This window comes from Gallus gallus, chromosome 9, assembly GCF_016699485.2.
Source record: "Gallus gallus isolate bGalGal1 chromosome 9, bGalGal1.mat.broiler.GRCg7b, whole genome shotgun sequence".
Lineage (NCBI taxonomy): Eukaryota > Metazoa > Chordata > Aves > Galliformes > Phasianidae > Gallus > Gallus gallus.
Genome location: NC_052540.1, coordinates 862,972 through 884,616, shown reverse-complemented (window position 1 = coordinate 884,616; position 21,645 = coordinate 862,972). Strand labels below are relative to the sequence as shown.

Sequence of the window (21,645 nt, the reverse complement as noted above, 5' to 3'; positions counted from 1 at the left end):
AGCACAACTTGAGCGGTGAGACTAGCTTATGAATCAGTCAATATCAAAAATACTCTGGCCACTGAAAAAGAGCTCGCAGAAACTGTCATTAAGAGACAGAGATGTGGCATATGTGCAGCCAGAAAACCTCACAGACTAGAGGTGCAGAAATGTGACAGGCAAATATTAGAAATAGAGACGAGAAAAATCTTTTGGTGCCAGCAGCACAACAGATAGCATATTTGGCTCCCAGCTCATACTCAGTTAAGTTCCAAATAAACTTGGAGCGACTGAGGATCTCTAAAATTATTCACATAATGGAGTTATTTAAACAAACTGGGTTCTGACCCCTGTCAACTGTAAAGGATGGCAGGAGCTTACAGGGATAAGTCATCAGGTAGATGACATGAAAAATTCTCAAGGCCATCTTTGTCCAAGCACTGGAAGCCAAGAGAATGCAGATTACTGCGAAGTGGCAAGAAAATTTTGGAATTCTAGGGGCCATATGCTAAGAAATTAGACCATCAGCAACGTATCAAAAATGGTGCATAAGGACACAGGGCTGAGAGCAGAAATATGCAAAGCTAAGCATCTGAAGTTAAAAAGTAGAGAAAAGAATGTGGAAGGCAATACACATAACACATCCCTCACAACTAACAGAACTGCAGTTTGCAGGTGAGAGTTGCATGGTGGCAGCCCCAAACCAGTACCTTTTCGCTGGCTCCTCCCTTTGGACAATCCATAGCTGCTGCTGTGTGATGACTGCAGGGAGATTTTGTCCTCATTCCTAAGCTCCTTGCCCTCTTCAGAGGCTGAGAGACTAAGGAGGAAGCCCTCTTGCTCCTGGGTCTGGGCATTCTGTTCATCTACAGCTATGAAGAAAGAGAAAGCAGGTGATTACAACTTTTCTAGGAAGAAAACACCTCTCACTGACAGAAATAACAGTAGGATGGGACTCTAAAAGCTTCTGGAGCTGGAATGGCTTAGTCTTTTGCTTTTTCTGCAGAGAGCTTCAGCAACGAGGTTCTAAACAGAAGCATCCAACTTTAAGCCTTTTAGTCAGGCTTCCCAAGATGCAAACTGTGCTACAAGTGATGGGCTTCCACTTATTCACATTCAGATGCTGCCAGAAATTCTAACCAGTAGGACATTAAATGATCGATGAAATTGAATTTTCTGTTTGCTTAATCTGTAGTAGGGCAATAAGACAAGTCACTTGAAAAGGACTCTTAGGCACATACAACCAGGAGGAACTTGGTAAAAAAACAATACAAACAAACAAAAAAAGAATCAAATCACATTCTTTGGAAGAAGGAAAACAGTTTGGACAAGTTGAATAAATACATCTGAAATGTAACTGGAGTCTGCCCCAGAACTGGCAAGAATTAAAGCTAGCACGTTGCTTAAATAATCAAATGTAAACAACAGTGCTTCCTCCCCAGCGACCTCTCACAGGGCACAGCTGATCTACCAGCTCACCACTTCTTTCAGAGCTTCTATCCCATCTTGTGCTGACTCTGCAGTTCATGAGAACTATCCACAAGGAAATCCAACCCGCTAGCCCAGCAAACAAACAAACAAACAAATACTGCTGGATTAAGCAAATTGATTGGGCTTCAAAAGAACTCCAAAAAGCATCAAATCAGCACAAAGTAAGCAGCAGCAAAGTGAGGCAGCACCAAGGTCAGGATCTCTACTTCAGAGACGCAGGCTGTTTGCTCAACTTCCATCATTTCATATATCTTCACCTTCAGCAAAGGCTGCATACGATGATGCAGTGCTGGAAATCCAAATAACACTGCAAAGATTTGTAACTTACTACATAGTTGCTCTCTACAGTGCATATTCAGGTATACAGTGCATATACAGGGACATTGGCCAGAAGAGACAAGCCAAAACGGGTGTACCTTCTTTAGTAAATTTAAAAGGAGAACTGGCTTCAACAGACAAAGAGAAAGCTGAGGTACTGAATGAGTTCTTTGCCTCAGTCTTCACTGGTGACCAGGATTCTAGTCTTTCTCACATCCCTGAGCCCTGCATCCCCAAACCTCTAGGTGGGGACCAGGGGGATAAATCCCCCCCCCACTGTAAGGGCAGAGCAGGTCCGAGACCGCCTCATGAGACTGGATGAGTACAAGTCTTTGGGGCCGGATGGCGTGCATCCCAGGGTTCTGAAGGAGCTGGCTGAGGTGGTTGCCGAGCTGCTCTCCATCATATTTGAGAAGTTGTGGCTGTCAGGCGAGGTCCCAGACGACTGGAGGAAGGGTTACGTCACTCCCATTTACAAGAAAGGGAGCAAGGAGGACCCAGGGAACTACAGACTGGTGAGTCTCACCTTTGCGCCTGGTAAGATCATGGAACAGATCCTCCCGGACGACATGCTCGATCACACGAGGAATAAGCGTGTGGTCCAAGACAGCCAGCACAGCTTCACCAGGGGGAGGTCATGCTTAACCAATCCTGTGGCCTTCTATGATGGAGTGATGGCATTGGTGGATGAGGGGAAGGCAACCAATGTCATATACCTGCACTTGTGCAAGGCCTTTGACATGGTCCCCCACCACATCCTTATCTCCAAATTGGAGGGATGTGGATTTGATGGGTGGACCACTTGTCGGATAAGAAATTGGTTGAAAGGCTACAGACAGAGGGTGGTGATCAATGGCTCTATGTCCAGGTGGAGGCAGGTAACGAGCGGCATCCCCCAGGGGTCTGTCTTGGGACCAGTACTCTTTAACATCTTTATCAGCGACATCGATGACGGAATTGAGTGCACCCTCAGCAAGTTTGCTGATGACACCAAGCTGAGTGGTGCGGTTGACACAGTGGAAGAAAGGGATGCCATTCAGAGGGACCTTGACAGACTTGAAAGGTGGGCCCGGGTGAACCTAATGAAGTTCAAGATGGCAAAGTGCAGGGTTTTGCACTTGGGCTGGAGGAACCCCAGGCATCTATACAGACTGGAAGGAGCAGTCCTTGAGAGCAGCTCTGCAGAGAAGGACCTGGGGGTCCTGATGGATGACAAACTTAATATGAGCCAGCAGTGTGCTCTTGCAGCTTGGAAAGCAAATGATATCCTGGGCTCCATCATGAGAGGGGTGGCCAGCAGGGACAGGGAGGTGATTGTCCCTCTCTACTCTGCTCTTGTGAGGCTCCACCTGGAGTACTGTGTCCAGGTCTGGAGCTCCCAGTACAAGAAAGACAGAGAGCTGTTGGAGAGAGTCCAGAGGAGGGCCACGAAGATGATCAGGGGGCTGGAGCATCTCCCCTATGAAGACAGGCTGAGGGAGCTGGGCTTATTCAGCCTGGAGAAGAGAAGGCTGCGGGGTGACCTCATTGCAGCCTTTCAGTACCTGAAGGAAGCCTATAAACAGAAGGGAGTAAACTCTTTGCAAGGGTAGCTAACAGCAGGACAAGGGGGAACGGTTTTAACTTAAAAGAGGGAAGATTTAGGTTGGATGTTAGGGGGAAGTTCTTTACAAGGAGTGGTGAGGTGCTGGAACAGGCTGCCCAGAGAGGTTGTGGATGCCCCGTCCCTGGAGGGGATGGTTGGATGGGGCCCTGGGCAACCTGGTCTAGTAAATGAGGAGGTTGGTGGCCGTGTCTGGCAGGGGGGTTAGAGATTCATGATCCTTGAGTTCCCTTCCAGCCAGGGCCATTCTGTAATTCTGTAATTCTGTGATACATGGACAAACATCTGCAGCTTCGATGCTTTTATCTTCAATAAGAAGCTGCTAAATACTTCCTTTGGTCTAAGTTAAACCACCAGGTTTATGACTAACATCTGTGAGACAGAAGCTTTTTGAAGGAAATGAGACTTAGAGCTAAGGGTGTGAGTGGATGGGGTCATAATAAGGCCCAAGGTGAGAAGAACAGGGTCGTCTGCCCAGGCAGTTAACACAGGAACAGGACTGATTTGTATCTAGGTGCAGCATTATAACATTTTCCCAGTAAGAAAGCTCATTTAAGAAGTTTCTGCATTCTCTTGCCTTGTGCTACAGTTCACTGCCCTTTCAGTTGTACCACTGCACTGTTTTGCTGGGCTGTACTATGAAGAGATGTCTGAAACAATCCAAGTTAAAATACTTAAAATGCTTTCTTCCCAAGTATTTTCAGATCTGTTTTACAGCAAGACCACACAAACAGTTGCACTGACACAGTTGTGGTATGGGTGGGGACAGACAGGAAACCCAAATGAACAGTGTGGGAGGGTAGTGACTTCCTAAACCAGCCCTTGGGGGAGAACATACCTTGAACTTCAGACTCATTTACCAAGCAACATTTCAAACAGGTGGGCTTAGTGGAGATGGAACTAGATAGCCATGGCTACCAAACAGCTTCTCCAGCTAAGGAAAGCTGCTGTTAATAAAGAACTCTACTCTCCTTCGGAATAATGGAAACACATACTTCTCAAGAGCCCACAATAAGCCACAAGCAGGACTCCTAACAAGTTACCTTTTTCTGCATGCTCTATAATCTGACGAATGGCTTTTTTCAAGCTGTTGGCTCTCAACATGAGCTGTTCCCGGGGGCGAAATATCTGGGGCCGTGCAGTACATGATGAGCCCACTGACCGGTCACTGGAAGAATCACAAGCACTGCCTGACCCATCACCATCTTCGGTTTCCTCTGCAATGGTGGGAGGAGGGTTTGGCAGAGATGAAGATGCTTGAGATTCATCATTCAGTGTCTTCAATAATGAGTCCAGCTTCTCCTTCAGGACAGAGCACTACAGGGTGAAGAAGAAGTTTTAAGCAGGACTAATAGTAGGTCTAGACAGCTCAAGCTTTTAGAGCTTGCTGAACTGCTGCTATCCTATTTCTCTGAAAACAGCAGTTTTCAATGTCAGAAGTAGGAAGCCGTAACCATTTTTTCTATTTTACCTTCCTGGCCATGACCTCTGATTCCTCTGAGCTTTCTGTTGCCTTCTCATAGGCTTTCCCTACTCGAGCCACAAAATCCTTCACTGTCTCACAAAGCACCCTAGACAAAGATGGGAAGGAAAACACAGTCATGCAAGGATTGTCTCAGGATTTTCACAATGCAAGTTTCATTTAGAATAATTCTTCTTTAAGTACTCACTTGGCTGAGGAGATGACCACTGAATGTTGGTCAGAAGTCAAAATTTTGGACAAATGAGCAGCAACAGAGTCTTCATAGAAGAGAATCTTCTGCACCTGGTGACAGTCAGAAACAAGCCACTGGGGCACTGCCTCCCAACATCAGAGCACACAATGTTTATGTCCAGCTCCCCAGAAAAAGCCCATCACTATATAGCTTCTTTTTGCCTTGGAAAATATCCGTGGTCCAGAATTTATTTACCCACTGAAGACTACATTTTGATGAAGAAACTAGTTCTGAACCCAGAAATCATCAGCAGTGCAGTTCTTAGCATCTCTAAAAGCCCAGTGTTTAAATCCACAGTAGATCACAGCTCCTGTAATTGCTATGCAGCTTTCCACAATTCCAACAACATAATGCCATGAGAGCAGAGTAGCCAATCATTTCCTCTCTCCTGTCCCAGAGCACTCCCCCACTACGGTTGTTAACCTCAACCTTCTCTTTAATATTTCACTGATTTAAAGCCCCAGGATCTCTGTAGGTCCTACGACATCCATCTGAACTCAACCACTGCCTCTCATTTTGTTCATTCTGAGGCTATTATTCCCAGACCCGTTCCCTTTCTGCATCTTGCAAAGTACCTCTGAATCCTCACTGAAATCTTCAGTGACTGTGGAACTGGAGGCCTGCCGAGGGAGTTTGGTTTCATACACCATAATGCTCCACCTGTTGAAAAGGAGGCATAATAGATGTCACCACATGGCAGATGATTCCTTCCTTTACCCAGAAGATCTAACAGGTTAGAAACTCAAGAAGCATGAAGAGCACTTTGTTAAGGGCATGAATAATATAAGGAAGTCACACGGACGCACTGGAACTGCACAAGGGCTGAACCAGGGGCCAAGAGAGTGACAGAATTATGAACGACTATCCCACAGCACCCGCACCTTCTCTTTACTTCTTTCCTTCCTCACAGCAATTCAATGGGCATTACTTGATTCAACATGCTAGATGCCAAAATACAGTTCTAAAGACAAGAAGTTAAAAATGTATGAAGATATACAGGCTATATCAAGAGGTAAACACGTCCATTTCTGTGTCCAGCTCTCATTTAAAAGCCAAACTCAAGATAAATTGCTTCAAATTTCCCAAGAAAAACCAGTTTGAAACATCATGTGTGAGGTTGTCAAATTAAATTGACAAGAACTCTGGAACAAGGTTAACTCTAAAATAAAGTCCCAGTCAAAAGTAAGAAAAGTGCACTGAAAAGAAAGCACAGACACTGTAATTGGCCTTGCATTCCTAAAGGAAAGTGGGCCAATTTCTGGACACCCAATTCCCTTATTACAATTCCGCAGCAGTGACACGGAAAGCAAGACTACCTTTTGTTGATAGAAACTGACAGAAGATTATCAAAGAAAATTCAAACTGGAATTACTAAGAAGCCCAACAAATGCAACTCAGCACTGATTATTCACCTGTCCAACATTTTGGTACTCGCCCTCTCCAGCTTTTCCAGGATCTGTGGGAGCTGGGTATCATCATCACAAGCAGATCCCCAGCCTAATACACGAGCAAGATCATTCCCTGTTCCCAGTGGCAGCACTCCCAGCTGGCACTGCATCAGAGAGAAGGAAACAAAAATTGATATTCAAATGGAAAAGCACAAACTATAAACAGCCAAAAGTAACATGACTGATTCCTTACAAAGACTGGCTATTGAGAAATAGCTAGTCCCAGGGGGAGGGGAAGCAACTGGATGAAGAAAACAGTCAAAAAAGCTTGCAAATAAGGAAAAGTTCCCTCTGCTTAAAGTTATCAGCTGAGTGAGGATTGTATTATCACTACCATTCAGAGTACCTTGCTGAAAGGAGGTACCCCATCCTACAGATGGACTAATTTAACCATCAGGTGGCGACATTGCCTTTTCCGTGAAATTAGCATAGCCATCTCCAAGACAAAATGGAAAGGAATTAAAGGCTGTATGACTTCCCTATTCAAATGAAATTTCTAGGTATCCCAGGGCTTGGGAACAGCATCAGAATTAAAGGGAATTGATGAGAATTGCTACTGACGTTGAAATCCCTGCTTTCTAATTGCAGCTCTTTCCAAGTATAAGTTCCTGCTGGCAATGGAGCAGGACTAACTCAGAGCCACTCTGAAAATGGATTTTTACAAGGAAACTGCGGAAGAGCACTGTAGATAGGAATAATCAATTAGCCCAGTGTTGCTTCCTGCAGAAAATGACTGCAAATACACAGCTATGGTAAGCTTTCAGCAGCTTCAGTCCCAGGGCAAACTATAGCCGTATGATCTGCAGTTGTTACCTCCTTCTTACACCCAAGCAAGCTCGTGGAGCAGGTACCTGCTTGTGAAGATTGAGGCTGTCGATTTCGGAGAGAACCCAGCCAACACTTCCATCCCCACCGCAAACCAGAATCCGGAAAGTGTCAAACTTCTGGAATAAGCGTAAGCTACACAGAAGGGCAAGGGAAAAAAAACCAAGGAAGATGAACAATCAGCTGCTACAGAAAGGAATGCTAAACAATTCTAATCTAGGTTACGGTCATGTCAGATTTACTTCAAGCAGGCTCTGATTTCACAATGAATACAGGCCACTGTCAGATTACAAATGAATTCAAGTGATTATAAATAAGGAATTATTAATACAGCTAAGCAATTTACAATGGCTATTCACGACAGAAATATGTCCCAGACGTACTCTCCTTCTAAAGCAAGGCACTTTTGTCTGAACAGAAGAGGAAACAGGCATGTGATAGCTATTATCCATTGAATTAATTCGTCTTTGCACATTTGCTGCCTTCAGCCTAACACTAGCTATTTGTCACTGCTGAGAGCGCTCTGATGTCACTGCCTCCGCACTCAAGGCCACGCCAATTAAAGCAAGACTTGTAGTAGAGTGGGAACTTGATGCAGTCAAGAAAGCAGGCAACTGAAAGAGGATATAAAGCCTCACAAGCTTCTTCTGGGAAAGCAACATCAATCAACTCTCTGGCGCCTCATCTGTCCTGCAGGCAGCGAACAGCGCTCCACCAAGACAAGTGTGAATTTCTCTAATTCACTCTTTCCAGAATATTAGACTCAAAAACGACCTCTCCTTAAGCCGTTTGAAACTGTGCCTCTTAGTGAACACCTCCCAGAACTATTGCCTGCTTTTATTTATTTTAACCTATTCTTTATTGCCTAGAAAGGATTTGCTGTAGCACATGAAAATCCTTATTTCTTCAAGCATTACTGACACGTCTATCAGCAATGACAACATCTTATGGTACAGTTCGACTGGCACAAGTTTAGAATATGTAAATTGTTAAGAAGCAGCCTTTAATCCATACTATCACTTCATTTTTAAAAAAGCAATCAAGAGCAGCTGTTTGAGAAGTATGTATCACAGCTTTCCTTTCCTTTCCTTCGCTCCTGCTTATAGGCACAGTCCAACTGGGGTGAGGAAGAAGAACAGTATTTAATTTTAAAATTTCTCTGTAAATTATTTATCAGCCAAGCACATCCTTTGGATAGTACACTGCAGTTTTAAAGGTCAGTCTTTTGCAATGCACTATGGCAAGGAACAACTTCTTACGATACCAACAACTGTTCGGAGCAGCTCTTAGTGATCACTCATCCCAGAATTTAGCACTCTGCATCTGCAGGTCACAGACTTTGAGTTAAACACAGAAAAAAACAATGGACGTTCATCCTGTGTTAGTTCTTACCGTAAAAAGCACTGATTCATGAGAAAGTTGCTCAAATCTGATGCAACAGAAGTGTTTAGAGGGAGCAAACTAGAGATCAAGCTTCTTTTTTAAACAAAGCTGCAGAAGCACTGTAAAGGGATTTGTTCCACAGCTCTTCTCATTTTCTTTAATCAATACTTATTCTAGTGAAATTCAGTAAACAAATCTGAAATGCCACTTAGATCCATAGACAGAAAAAACTGAAAGCATTCTTAAGTGACACTTTATCAGCATCACCATTAATCTTTAAAGGATGGATGTTTCACACACTTACCAGCTTATGTCTGTATTTTAACAGTATTCATTTGCTATCTCTGACATCTGACCGTTCACCTAATTTAACTTAACACTCATTGACAGAATTTCAAGATATCTGTTACGAGACCATTGTCGGACTTCCTCTGGATTTCATCTTTCCATGCTTGGTCTTCTTCCAGGGGAGTATTGCTGGAATTCCCCCAAAATCCCTCAAGCTGTTCTGCTATTACTGACAAATGGATATAAGAGTCTATTTCAACAGCATATATTTTGAGTCAACCAATAACACTAAACACTGAGAGGTGAAAACTCCCTCAAACTTCGCATGTGTCCAGTCTTCTCTCAGGAATAAGTTCTTTGTTACATTTCAGGATGAGCTTATAATCAAATAAGTCCCGCATGCTTTGCTGGTATTTACAAGGAATACACAACTCTATAGAATATCTGCTTACCCAAGGTGAGGTCCTCCATTCATAAGGTCAAATACCTGGGCTGGATTCAGTAGCTGCTTGAATCTTCGTAGAAATTTTACTCCCTGGTTGTCTCCACTTTTTGAGTTGACAAAGACCAACAAAGGACTTGTGCAAGAAGGTGGGCAAGTAGCTTTCCAGAAACCTGAGTTAAGATGTGAGGGGGAGGGAAGAAAAGATGAAGTGACAAAACAAACAAACAACACTCCATACCCTAGTTTGGAAAAGTTAATATGTTCCCTGTGCTTATGGCACTCATTGGGAACATGCCAAATGTGCACAGCCCTGAATCCATCACGAACCATAGCTCATGCTGCCAAATGTCACACTTGTCACCTAACAGCATGCCAAATTTTGCAGCTTCTCCAGCCCTCCCAAACCACTTCTGCAATTGAGTTGGTCCTTTATAAATGTTAACAGCTGCAGCTCAGCAAATAGTGACTTTACAGAGCAATAAACTGAATGCAAAAGCAAAGCAAACAGCTCTACACCATACTTCAGCAAGATCTTCTAGTCTGGAATTTCAGCAGCACCAAAAGCAGAAATTTAAGTCAATAGAATCTGCCATTAACAGCATTAACTGGAAGGACTGTGACTGAGAGGAAGAAAAAGAAGGCACTACTTAGTAGTGATACTTACCATCTGAATCAATGCTGTTAAGAGCAGTAGGAGGAATGACAGATACTTTGCATAGCCCAAGAGGGCACTTGCTTGGCAACAACTCTTTACATGCTGTGTGTACCTGAAACAAACAAATTCATTTCAGATCCTTTTGGGAACTGTCACGTAACAAAGAATCATCCAACAAGAGGTTTTAAAGTGTAAGAAGGAAGGAAAGAGGGAAAGATCCCTAGGAAATGTCAATCAGTTAGGTTACATTAAAGGATGATCTATCAGGCTTCTATTAACTCTCCTCTACATTAATATGTACTTTTCCAACATCTGAATTCACGAGACTAGAATTGTGAGTTTGGAGAGGAGCAGATAAATTTATGTGGCTTCAAGAGCCTTCAGGTGCTGTGCTTTCAAAATCTTAGCCTCCCAAAGAAGCCGTGGACGTCCCATTCCCGGAGGCATTCAAGGCCAGGCTGGACAGCTGGAAAGTCTGATCTGATGGGTGGCAGCCCTGCCCACAGCAAGAGGCTGGAACTAGAAGGTCCCTCCCAAGCCAAGCCAGCCCATGATTCTGTGATCAAAAGTAGCAATGAAAGAAAAAAACTGGGAATTCAAGAAGACAAGGGAGGAGTACGTGAAGGACACAAGAAGTGACAGAAGAAGGGATTATTCAAGCCACACAAAAGTAAGTACGAAGTAGAGTAAGGCACTTAAGACATTAGAAGACTGCAAGACAAAGGGTTTGTATAGGGTCTGAACATCCCCCTGTAACACTCCATAAACTCATACTTTGTAATACTTCCCTTCTCGGAGACAAGTGGAAACATAGCAAGACCTGTACCACTACAGTGGTTAGGCAAGATAAACCTACTGCAACGGGAAAGGAAATTACTATTATCAAAATAGCTTTGTAGTCTTCATAATCTTTTTTGATACATCTTTTCAACTTGTAGAACAGCCAAATAGTGGTTCTTTAAAATCTGAGATCTCCCATACCTGAGGCACTGATTCATATCTACAATAATTATTCTTGTACAAAAGCTCACTATCAAAAGAAAATGAGTTTGCAGAGAAGCCAGGTGTTAATTTCAGGTCTTACTTTCATAAATCACAGTGGTGCTTTTCAGCATGATTTAAATTCCTACCTCTTGCAGACTGTTTATCACCTGGAGAACACAGTGAAGTCCTTCAGAGCAAATACTGTCAGCATTGTTAGAGATTTCATTTTAAGTAAACGTCATTAAAGGAACACACTATAGAGCTGATCGAAGACTACCTTTTGCTGGAATTATCACGTTCATTCAACTTACCATGGCTTTGCACCAAAGGCAGCGCCAGTCTTGCAAACGCAGGACGCTGCCACAGGTTTTATCACACACAGTGCATTTGGCACTCACGGGCAGGTTTCCTTCCAACCACTGATGTGGCATTGAGATCTGCAAATGGAACAGAGACGGAGAACCACCATGGACTTACCAGCATGTAACTCAAGGCTGCAGTATGCACTGTGGCTTTCACATATACACAGTGCAAGCCTTTACATGCACTCTGTGAGGACAGCATGGGCAATTTCGAGAAAACACCCAAAAATCTCTTTTGGCAGTTTACACCATGCTCAAATGCAGAGATCAGGTGATTGACCAAGGCTACTCAGGAAACAAAGACTTGCATCAGACATTCGATATAATAAGATAATGTTCCAACCACTCACTTGCCTTTCCTTTGCCAAAACTCAAACCAGGCTCCTTATGCCTCCAATAATTTAACCTCAACTCCCCCTAGTCCACAGCAAGCATCTCTTGGTATTAGGGAATCCTTGCTGCCTTGGTTGGACTTTTCACACTGAATTTCTTGCCTATACCACACCACTAACACACAAAGGCACAAGTGGCATTTGTACAGTGCAGAAAGCACATACCAGTGCTTCCACATCGAGTTAAGGCTAGAAGAGTTAAGATTAATGCCTACCCCATCTTCATCCTCAATGATATCTTTCCCGATAGAGGCCAGAGTTGTCCACTTGCAATTATTGGTGGCTCGCACAGCGCACCGCTTGTGGGCTTTAAACTTGCACACTAGAGAGAAAAAGAACAACATATTAATCCAGCTTTAGAACATGTAATGTGGCAGTTTGTGCAAAAGCTGTCTCCCAGGTGACCATACTTGGCTCCAAAAGAAAGCATGGGCACACATCAGTCTTGTTAGCACTGCCAAAACTACCAAACTCTAAGCATACTGAGTTAGATGAGCTAGTTATTAATCCTTGCCTCATCAGTTTCACCAGTTGCACGAAGTTTCACTATCACCTTGTTCAATTTGGCATGATTTATGAAGTCATACACACCTATGTCATTTTACAGAGTGTGAAAGTAGCCTCATTCATGCTAGAGGTATGAGCTGCGCCCAGGCAGGCATGTGTGCTATAGCAAAGTTGAAAAAATAAAGTCCAATCCTAGCATTTATTTAAGCATTTAACAAGGATGTTCTTATCAATATGAATGTTATTATAAAAAAGAGCATTCTTATAATTATTTTATCTGATCACTGAGAATTACATCCTTGTTAATTTCAGAAGTATGATTTTACTAAGGGATGGCAGTAGTTGGGTAATGAAAAAAAAATCAGCCATATTACCATCAAGTCCAATACTAAAATCAGTATAAAGATGTCACCATTTCTACTTTTCTCTTTTTTTAAACAAAATGCCAAGAAGACTTCTATGTGAAACTTGCCTGAGAAGCCAAAAGGGATTCAGCAGCAGAGTGATGCAGCACCAGGTCAAAAAGAGACCTCCAGTTTCATATACAGCCTGTGGCTCTCTCAGGTTTATTATACAGCACCTTTCTACATCACCTTCTTGCAGATGTTAACAATATTCCTCTTAAAAGTCCTCTGGGACACCTCATCAAGCTATCAAGATGCTGCTCCCAAAACAGGAGACAAAGCAACACTTACCTTCACATGAGAGCCCATGTGATGTGACTCCAGATAACGCTTCCCGACACACATTGCAGTATGTTGGCCGAGCGTGTGAGCAGGCGTACCAGTTGTGCATCCCTGAGAAATGGTCCATGCTGTACTGGGTAGACTAATAAAATAAACGTATTATAGAAAAATCTAAGGTAGCAACACAAGACTGTTTTTTCCCTTAGAACAAAGACTTGCATAGAGCAGTGAGAAAAGGCAGAAATACAATGCTTCTACTGGGGAATAATTTGGCCACATGCAGTTTACACACAGTAGCTCCAGAAGCTCTTTAAGCCAGAAGAGATCGCTTGTTCCTGTGCTACTTCCCCTGCTTGTCTCACTGCAAGTGTGCATATGCAAACAAGCTGGAGAACTTATCTGCTGATGTCGATCCTTCCCCATTCCCATTTTGGTTTTTTTGATTAAGTTTTCAGCAGGACCAGTTCCTCGATTCAGCATAGCAGAGGAATGGTTGTGCCAGCACAGCAGAGGGAGACAAGCTTCAAGGAGGGAAGAACACAGACAGCTCTTTTTTGGTGGCAGTGCTGGTCTAATTAAAGTCCCAGAAGGCAAACAGATAGACTGAAATAAGCCAAACGGCAAGCAGGCAAGATGTGAATTAAGACAGGAAGGTTAACTGAAGAGTAAAAAGACAATGGAATAATTAATTTTATGTTTCATAACAAGCAGCTGCTTAGGAGAGGATGCACAGAGTACAAGGAACATGTTTTCCCATTACCTCAAAATGTTCACGGTTCTGTACAGTCTTCAGTGCTGCAATCCAATCTTCCATCTCTTTTCTGTTATCAGCACAAAGGATGAGCTTCCGACATGGAGTGATAATCTGAAGAGAGAGAGACAATTAATGTGCACACTGGGCACATCAGTGAGAGACAGGGAGAGAACATGTTATCACTAGTGCAGTTTACTGACGCTATTTTCAGAGACAACAAGCTGCACAACACAAGTCATTTACATCTTTCAGCTATGTTTCTCTTCTACCATAGCTTACATTAATTCTTCTGCTAAATTTACAGAACCACAGAGATATTAGTTCTCATTCTCAATACAGAACTGAGTAAAGAAATGCCTCATATCTGAGTAATAGCACAACACAAATCAAGCACAGAACAGTAAGAGTTAATATACTGCACATGCAGATCTTCCATTAGTTGTTTTTTTTTTTTTAAGTACTTTTTAAATTGACAACAACATTAAAATACTTCGTTAATGGCACAATACACCACTTCCTATCAATTAACAAACTAGGGAACATATTTGGTATATCAGACCAAAAGTACAACACTAGGCATTTAAGAGTGCAAAATCCTAAAACTGGTAGACAAACCAACACCTCATCAGCTCAGTGACTGACATACCAAGGGTGACCCCAACGGATCACGTGTTTCTACCCTGGGCTGCTGCTCCATGGTAGCCAGACCCCATGCCAAGGATGCTATCGGCCCAGGGAGGCAGCCATGCTTCCACACAGCTACCACCGATGCTCTCTTGGTTTATCACATGGCAGCAGCAGAGAGAAATAAAAGCTCCTGGCTCTTCAGGGGACCACATCCATAGGGTTGTCCATTCATCTGGGGTCAAGACTTGACAGTAAACCAACATCTATTTTTCCAAAGACAAAAGCCTTTCTTCCCCACACTGTAGTTATCTTCCTAACACTCTCTTATGTGTCAACTCTACAACCTTCCCTTCTGCATCCTTCCACATTCTGTAACACTTAAGAAAAAAAATATTTGTCCATACAGTTTGGTTTTCCAGCAGACTGCCCCATCATCTGAAACTCAGGATTAACACGAAGTAGGACAAAGTGAGGTGGATGAGATCTGTGTGCCCTCCTAGGCATGCCAAGGGGTGCTGCTCAGGAACACAAAGAGCCCACGCACACCCTGGTATAAGACCTGCTAACTACTTGTTTTCTGTTCTCTTTCTCACTTCTCTCATTGTGATCCATATAACAGACTAAAAAACAGCAGAAGTCGAATGTCCAAATGGCTTGGAGTGCATGGTAAGAAGTGTAGATGTAACATCCATAAAAAAAGATGTATCTAGAAGATTCTGCTTTATTTCAGTTTTCAGAATCTATTTCTTTTTGTAGGACAGACTGTAGCATTCACCTGCAATAACAAATTTTACTGAGAGGTACTGCGAGCCCCTAGAAAAACACACTATGGACACCAACAGTAAAGAGGTACCCATTTTAGAAACACAGTTTCAGCATGCATGTTGTTATTTGAGCAAAATTATCCAACAAAAATGAAGCAGAGCAGGGCCCCATGCTGGAACATCCATAAATGCCTACATATAGCAGTACCCTATGGAAAGTCCAAGCTTCCAAGGACCTTTTATTGCTTCAAAAGGAGCAATTTTGGATGAGGAGCTACCAGTTCACTCAACAAGTCACTGGCATGCTCTTGGGCAGAGGGGAAAAATAATTTAAAGCAGCTGGTGACGCTAATTATCAACAGCACACTCATTCCGTGCCGTACTTTTTCCTATTTCTCTTTTCAGTTAAAAAAAGGCAAATGCAAAGTATTATTTTTAAGTCATTCTGAAAGACGTGAAATCTAAACCAATGGTATAACAGACAGAAGTGCAGAGAATTTAGCCAAGAGCTCATTTCTGAGGCTACAGACTTCCTGGGTCACTGGAGAGAGTCAAACAGAGGAATCACCACCACCTGAAAACATCCACTGCATCAGCTTTAAAATCTCCATGTTCAGCATCAGACAACCTTCTGCTGAACAAATAAAGTCATAAGCTTGTAAGGCAGAGGACAAACAAAGAGATCAAGGTCTTCATACTTGAACCATCCAGACAAAGAGTCACAGAATTAAAATAAAGGGTCTATTGTATAACTACAGAACTGTAAATAAAACACCGCTTTGTGCGAGATGAATTTATGAACAACATTCCCTATCACTCAGCACTAAACCAACATTTGCATTGGGATTTAGCAGTATTATCAGAGATGGGAAGTAGAGTAAGATCTCAGATCTCACTCTTGTTCTAAGGAGGACCAACTGGGGCAATCAGGCTTCACTGCGAAGGACAGATAAGATTTTAGCATAACTAGTGTAAGGACTCTCTGGGGAAACAAAGCAAGCACACAAAGCTGGTTTTCTGCTTAACCTGCGGTGATGTTACACTTAAGTGTTTTACTGAGGATAATTAGGAATTCAGGAACCATTACATACTCTGTGCCGGCTGGGTGAGGCCAATGATCAGTCTGACGTCCCACATCAGCAAGAAGCCATCCTCATCACCACCAGAAGGAGCCCTGGCAATCTTCCCCCTAAGAAGCTGTCCCTCCCCAGGCAGGAGCCCCAGTGCTGCCCACAGCACAGCCGCTGCTCTGAGCCACGTGGCCGGGCAGCCCCTGGGGCACATGCAGCCAGCTAGGAGCACGGTCTGGCTATTTTTTATGTTCCAGGCACAGCTTTTGACTAACATCCTGGAACAGTGTATTCCACAGGATGACGACGCACTAGGTGAAGTAGCATTTCCTTTTATTTGTTCTAAATTTACAAAGCAGTAATGTCATCCACTGACCTCTTGTTCTCATATAAAGGGAGAGCACAATAACAACGATCTGATTGCTCCTCAGCTAGGACAGGGGGGTGCCTTGATAGGAGTCAGAAAGAAAATAAATGCAACGACAATACAAAATCTTAGGATTTATTTGTAATCTCATAGTTTTGGCCCGCCTGGGGACTGGCAGAACTCTGAGTGTTCCTGCGCTGAAATAGCTCTGAATTTTATCTAGATATGAGCAATTACGTAAATTAAAAGTGCTCGTTCTTCCTAAAAAGGGAATATGAAAACGGAACATAGTTTTTGGATCCCAAGTGCTATTGAGCTCTCTGGGTGTGGCTCTCCAGATTTCGGCCCTTGCAGGAGCCGGGTGCCCACCCAACTGCAGCTGGGCCCAGAGATCAGCACTCAGTGACTTCACTGCGTCCTGATGCTGACAGCAAAGAGCTCTGTAACAGCCATGGAACAAAACCTGCCCATCAGCTATCAGTCCTGCGAGCCATCGGGCAGGCAGGAATGCCAGAAAGGCCTAAAGGCATTTCCAGTCAGGAACAACTTCATTTACAAAGGCTTTGCTGCAGACAAAACCCCTGGCAAAGCTTTGGTAGGGCTGACAGAGACACCCACCGCTCCCCCAGCAAGCACTGCTGTGCGGAGGAGCTGCCCCAGTCTGCCCACGTTTTCAACAAGCCAGATCACTCAAAACCCAAAAGAAATCTACATATTAAAAAAAAAAACTAACCACGGCTTCTCGACTGTCTTGAAACACTGATATTCCCCTGATGCTTATCCATAACCACCCTCACCCCCGCCGTCCCCTCCCCAGCAGCGCATGCCCCGCAGCAGGCTGCTCAGCTCGCCCCACACCCCGTGTTGACCCACACGCTCCCATCCAAAACTAACACTGCTTTGTTACTGACATTTCAGACCAGGCCAGCTGGCAAACAACAGAGCCAACCCCCCAAATTTTCTCATTTTACAGTCTGAAAACGGACTGGATGTCCCTGGCTGTCCTTCTCCAATGAACAGCTGTGAATAATTGGATTAGAAAGGCAGCTCAAAAAAGACTACTTATGTTAGACCCAAATTTTAAATAGAAATCTGCTGTATTTCACCCCCTGGTGCTTTCCTATCCTGAGCAGCCCACCAGCTGGAAGACAATCCTCATCTCTGCTCTTGCTGCCATCAAAGACAGCTTTGCCACCTCTGCCCACTTCCCCTTTGGCACTTGCTGGCTGCCCAGAAGCTTCTCAGCAAAGAAGCCACGGCCTGTCCCAGTGCACTGTTTGCTACCAGAGCGGTGTCGGTGAGCTCAGCGACCACAAGAGACAGCAAGGCAAGCTCAGATCGCAGTGCCCAATGGTAGAGCTGGCTGGGGCTGTGCTGCAGGGGGAAGTGGCGGTGGGGGGGGGGGGGGGGGGCAACCAGCTCTGCTAAATATAGTTTTTCTGATGTGATACATTTCTCGGATGAGCTAAAAGTAGGTGCATGAGAACACCTGCTCACTCTGACTTGCTTCCTTTTTACTCATATCCCGTTCAAATATAGTTCTGTGCTCAAAGGTGTTAGCTATATATCCCCCAAAGAGATCCCAAATGATTCAAAACAGTTGATTTGGATGCAGGGACAGCAGGAGTTTCTGGAGCTCGGGCCAAGGAACTAAACTATAAAAATAAAACAGCTAAGAAAATGGTGCTGGTGCGAGCAAAAATTTCAGCTTGATTACACATGGCAAAGGCAAGGACAACAGCCAGCAGCTGCAACTAACTACTGCCTCTGTTTCTGTATCTTGGAGTAAGCTCTGGGCATTCCATGAACACAAACACTCAGGAAGAGACTGGGCGGTTACAGTGAGGATGAACAGCCATTTCACCCACTTCAGCTCCTGTTCAGGCAGCAGTGATAGCTAAACAATGGCATACGAAAAAACACCTCACCTGTGCCCATCAGCAAGGTTCACAAACCAGCAAAGTCACCAGATGCACTGAATGCAACTGGGGTCAAAATGGGCTGAGTATTGGCAAAGTAAGTGCTGCCTCCCAGATAAATACATCAGGTCAAAAAGAAGGCTGGATGGGGCTTTAGGCAACCTGGAGTAGTGGAAGGCGTCCCTCTCCATGGCAGGGGTAGGGACTGGCAGGGTTCCAAGGCTGCATCCAACCCAGACCCTTCTGTCCTTCTATGAAATGGAGAAGAAAGGAAAAACGAAGCAGTGAGTTTTTTACTCCAACCAGTCCCTGACACTTACAATCTCAAAAGCCTGCCACGCTGTTGTCAATTCTGAAACAATGAGAAGCTGAGCATTAGGATAGCAAAACTTGGTCAACATGATTTTAGTGGGTCATTACTTGAAGGGAGAACTAACATGAGTATCAGCCCTTACATGCATGGGGGATGGAGGCTTGTCTTCCTCCACAGAGAGCATCCCTCTTCTCATCTGCAGTTCAGCCTCCACCCAGTTTTCCCAGTAACTTCAGCCCTGATAACCCTCTGCTGAGGTCAGTTACAGCTTCCTAAACCTAAGAATCACAGCATATTTACAAACACCAAAGCACAGCTGAACACGTATAATTCTCTTTCCTTGAAACCTGGATGCTGCCCTGAAGGGGAAAGAAAAAGTAAGTTTTTCATACAACGTTGTACTACAACACTTCAGGAATGTATTTGCATTATTAGGTTCATTTCTTGCAGTATGGACTTCACCTGCCAGGTGGCTACATGCTACAAAGCCACCTTCTCCAAGCGCTGCCACTGGCATGTCCTGCTGCTGTGCTGTGCTTGCAGATAAAGCCCAGCTCATGCTGACCCTCTGCCTGTGTTTTCTCCCAGTCCCTATCTACTCTGATGCAGCAGTGGGAAAGCAGACCAGACAGCACGTTCCCTGGGAAAATGTTCATCTCTCATACCAGGGTCACATTCCTACATGCTTCTGGAAACTCTGTTCCTAAACAAGGCACATTCTTGCTCTTGGCAATTGGTAAGAGGAGCACAGACAGAGATTTTAGGACTTCTGGAACCACTTAGTGACTGTCAAAATCTACATCACGCAAGAAGAACACTGTCACTGATAGCAGGTATGAAATGCAGACAATCCTGGTAGTCCGTGCGTACTAATCACAAGAGATCTACATGGATGACAGAGTACCAACTGGGAACCCATACAGCTGCCATGCCAAGTGCCAAAGCACTCCAGCACCAAGTGCCAGCTCCAATCCTCCCTTCCTCTCCTCTTCATGGAGCAGATGTACACATGCATCCTTATCTTCATCTGCTTCCAAAAGATGTAGTCCTTCCAGGAACGGTTCCCAAACACAACCATGCTGCTCAAAGACAGCAGAGCATTTGGGAAGGGTATTTTAGATGAACCTTCCTATTTGTTCAAACAGAAGCAGAGCAGTGAGGAACAGAGGGGCAGGTCTGTGCTCCCCAGTGGTACAGCTGCTGGCTCAGTGGTCTCACACACATCAAGGCTAGCAACCAGTAAATCACAGGATTGAGCAACAGAAGACCTTGCCTATGGTAGGAAAATGACCTGTTACTGACAGCCTATTGTTAGCAGCTCCTCACAGCCTGAAACCCCTGCCGCGATGAAGAGGCTGGTAGCTAGTACAGAAGGAAAGGAATTGTCTTCAGCAGCCTGAGGAAGCCAGCAGCTCTGCACCCTGGGTTCACAGCCCTGTGACCAGTCCTCTGACATGCACAATTACGGTAGAAGCATCACAGACACAAGAACCAGACAGAGCTCCTTCTGTGATCATAATTCACAAGCCTCTCCTTGTCCATCAAAACAGAGAAGGATGCACGCATCAAGAAGTCTTTCTCCTACAGCACGTAAAAACACACTCACCACACACTCAAGTGACCTCTGGTGTCCCAGAGTTTTTCTGCCTGTGTCCTCACCTGTAAGGGGAGAAAGTGCTGGAATCTGCAGGCTCGTTCAGGGAACCACAGAAAACCCCAGCCACGGCACAAAGGTTACACAGAGCAAACAGGCTATCCAACACCTGCTCCCAGTAACAGGCGTTAACTTCAGAGCAGTGAACTTCCCTCCAACGAACAGCTCTTCACAAGCAGCCACCTTCACCCTCCAGCCCTCTATCTATCCCACCTCATGGCAAAGTTCATAACTCTCAGTCTGACCTCTTTCACTTGCAGCAGCTTCATCTCTTTCAAAACCCTCTAGCAGATTGCTGAGCCACTCAGTAACAGACAGCAATCACCAGATCTCTCCACCCAGAGCAACTTCTTCCAGACTCTCTGACTCCCCTTCCTCTCATGTGTCCTCCCTCAGATGCGTTTTTCTGCAGAACTACTACTGTCTTTCCAGTGTGAGCAGCCTAATGACCAGTTCCTGTAGGAGGCTGGATTAAGAGTCCTAAGAATCCCTGACATGAAAGGATTTTAAATGACTATTTTCACTGACTAACAGTGACTCAGAAGGGTCTGTTTACCAAAGGGCTTTTTCTCAAGCAGAAAAAACTGTACTGAAGTCTGGATTACCACCGACTAAAATAGCAAAGTATTTTGAAATTGCAGTGGTTCTGATAGGAAATGAGGACTGAACTGCACTTAATGAAGGGAGGGGGGGAAAAAAAGCAGAGTGATCCCAGGCATGGCAATGCATGGCTCCAGTCATATTTTCAGTTGCTTGCAAAGGAAATTCTGACAGCTGCCAATATAAACAGATGAAGTGCACTAGCAGAGAGTGTATGATTTCTGAATGTGTGCACACATGGGTGTGGAACAGACAACAACCCCCAGCAAAGGCTGACTTGCCAGTGGGCACTGTAATTTTTTCCAATTTAGAAAAGACAGTTTAAAAGGAGGAGGGAAAAAACTTCTTCTCTGTCTTTCCCTTCTCCAAACCTTAACAAGGCAATCCGAGTTTGTGTAGGAAGGAGTAGGGTGGGGAATCACCTCCCCCAGGACACCTGGTGATAGCCTGGTGTAACTAAGCACGTCCCAGTATTAGGAAATCTTTTTGCTCACTA

General features: G+C 44.3%; 1 protein-coding gene across 9 annotated transcripts in view; it reads right to left on the bottom strand.

The window, feature by feature from the left end:
* DGKD (diacylglycerol kinase delta) overlaps positions 1 to 21,645 on the bottom strand; it is a 57,333-nt gene that overhangs the window by 16,727 nt on the left and 18,961 nt on the right. For 8 of the 9 annotated variants that reach the window (XM_015277197.4, XM_040706007.2, XM_004936945.5 and 5 more), the window contains 13 exons: positions 13,842 to 13,946; positions 13,091 to 13,223; positions 12,104 to 12,210; positions 11,446 to 11,571; positions 10,160 to 10,262; positions 9,503 to 9,665; positions 7,406 to 7,514; positions 6,519 to 6,658; positions 5,682 to 5,766; positions 5,062 to 5,156; positions 4,863 to 4,962; positions 4,435 to 4,708; positions 690 to 851 (listed from right to left, as the gene is read on the bottom strand). In XM_015277197.4, coding sequence (XP_015132683.1) covers positions 690 to 851; positions 4,435 to 4,708; positions 4,863 to 4,962; positions 5,062 to 5,156; positions 5,682 to 5,766; positions 6,519 to 6,658; positions 7,406 to 7,514; positions 9,503 to 9,665; positions 10,160 to 10,262; positions 11,446 to 11,571; positions 12,104 to 12,210; positions 13,091 to 13,223; positions 13,842 to 13,946 — 1,702 coding nt within the window. Of the gene's footprint in view, positions 1 to 689; positions 852 to 4,434; positions 4,709 to 4,862; positions 4,963 to 5,061; positions 5,157 to 5,681; positions 5,767 to 6,518; positions 6,659 to 7,405; positions 7,515 to 9,502; positions 9,666 to 10,159; positions 10,263 to 11,445; positions 11,572 to 12,103; positions 12,211 to 13,090; positions 13,224 to 13,841; positions 13,947 to 20,554; positions 20,969 to 21,645 lie in introns of those variants that run through there. The other variant, XM_046898690.1, reaches the window with a different exon arrangement.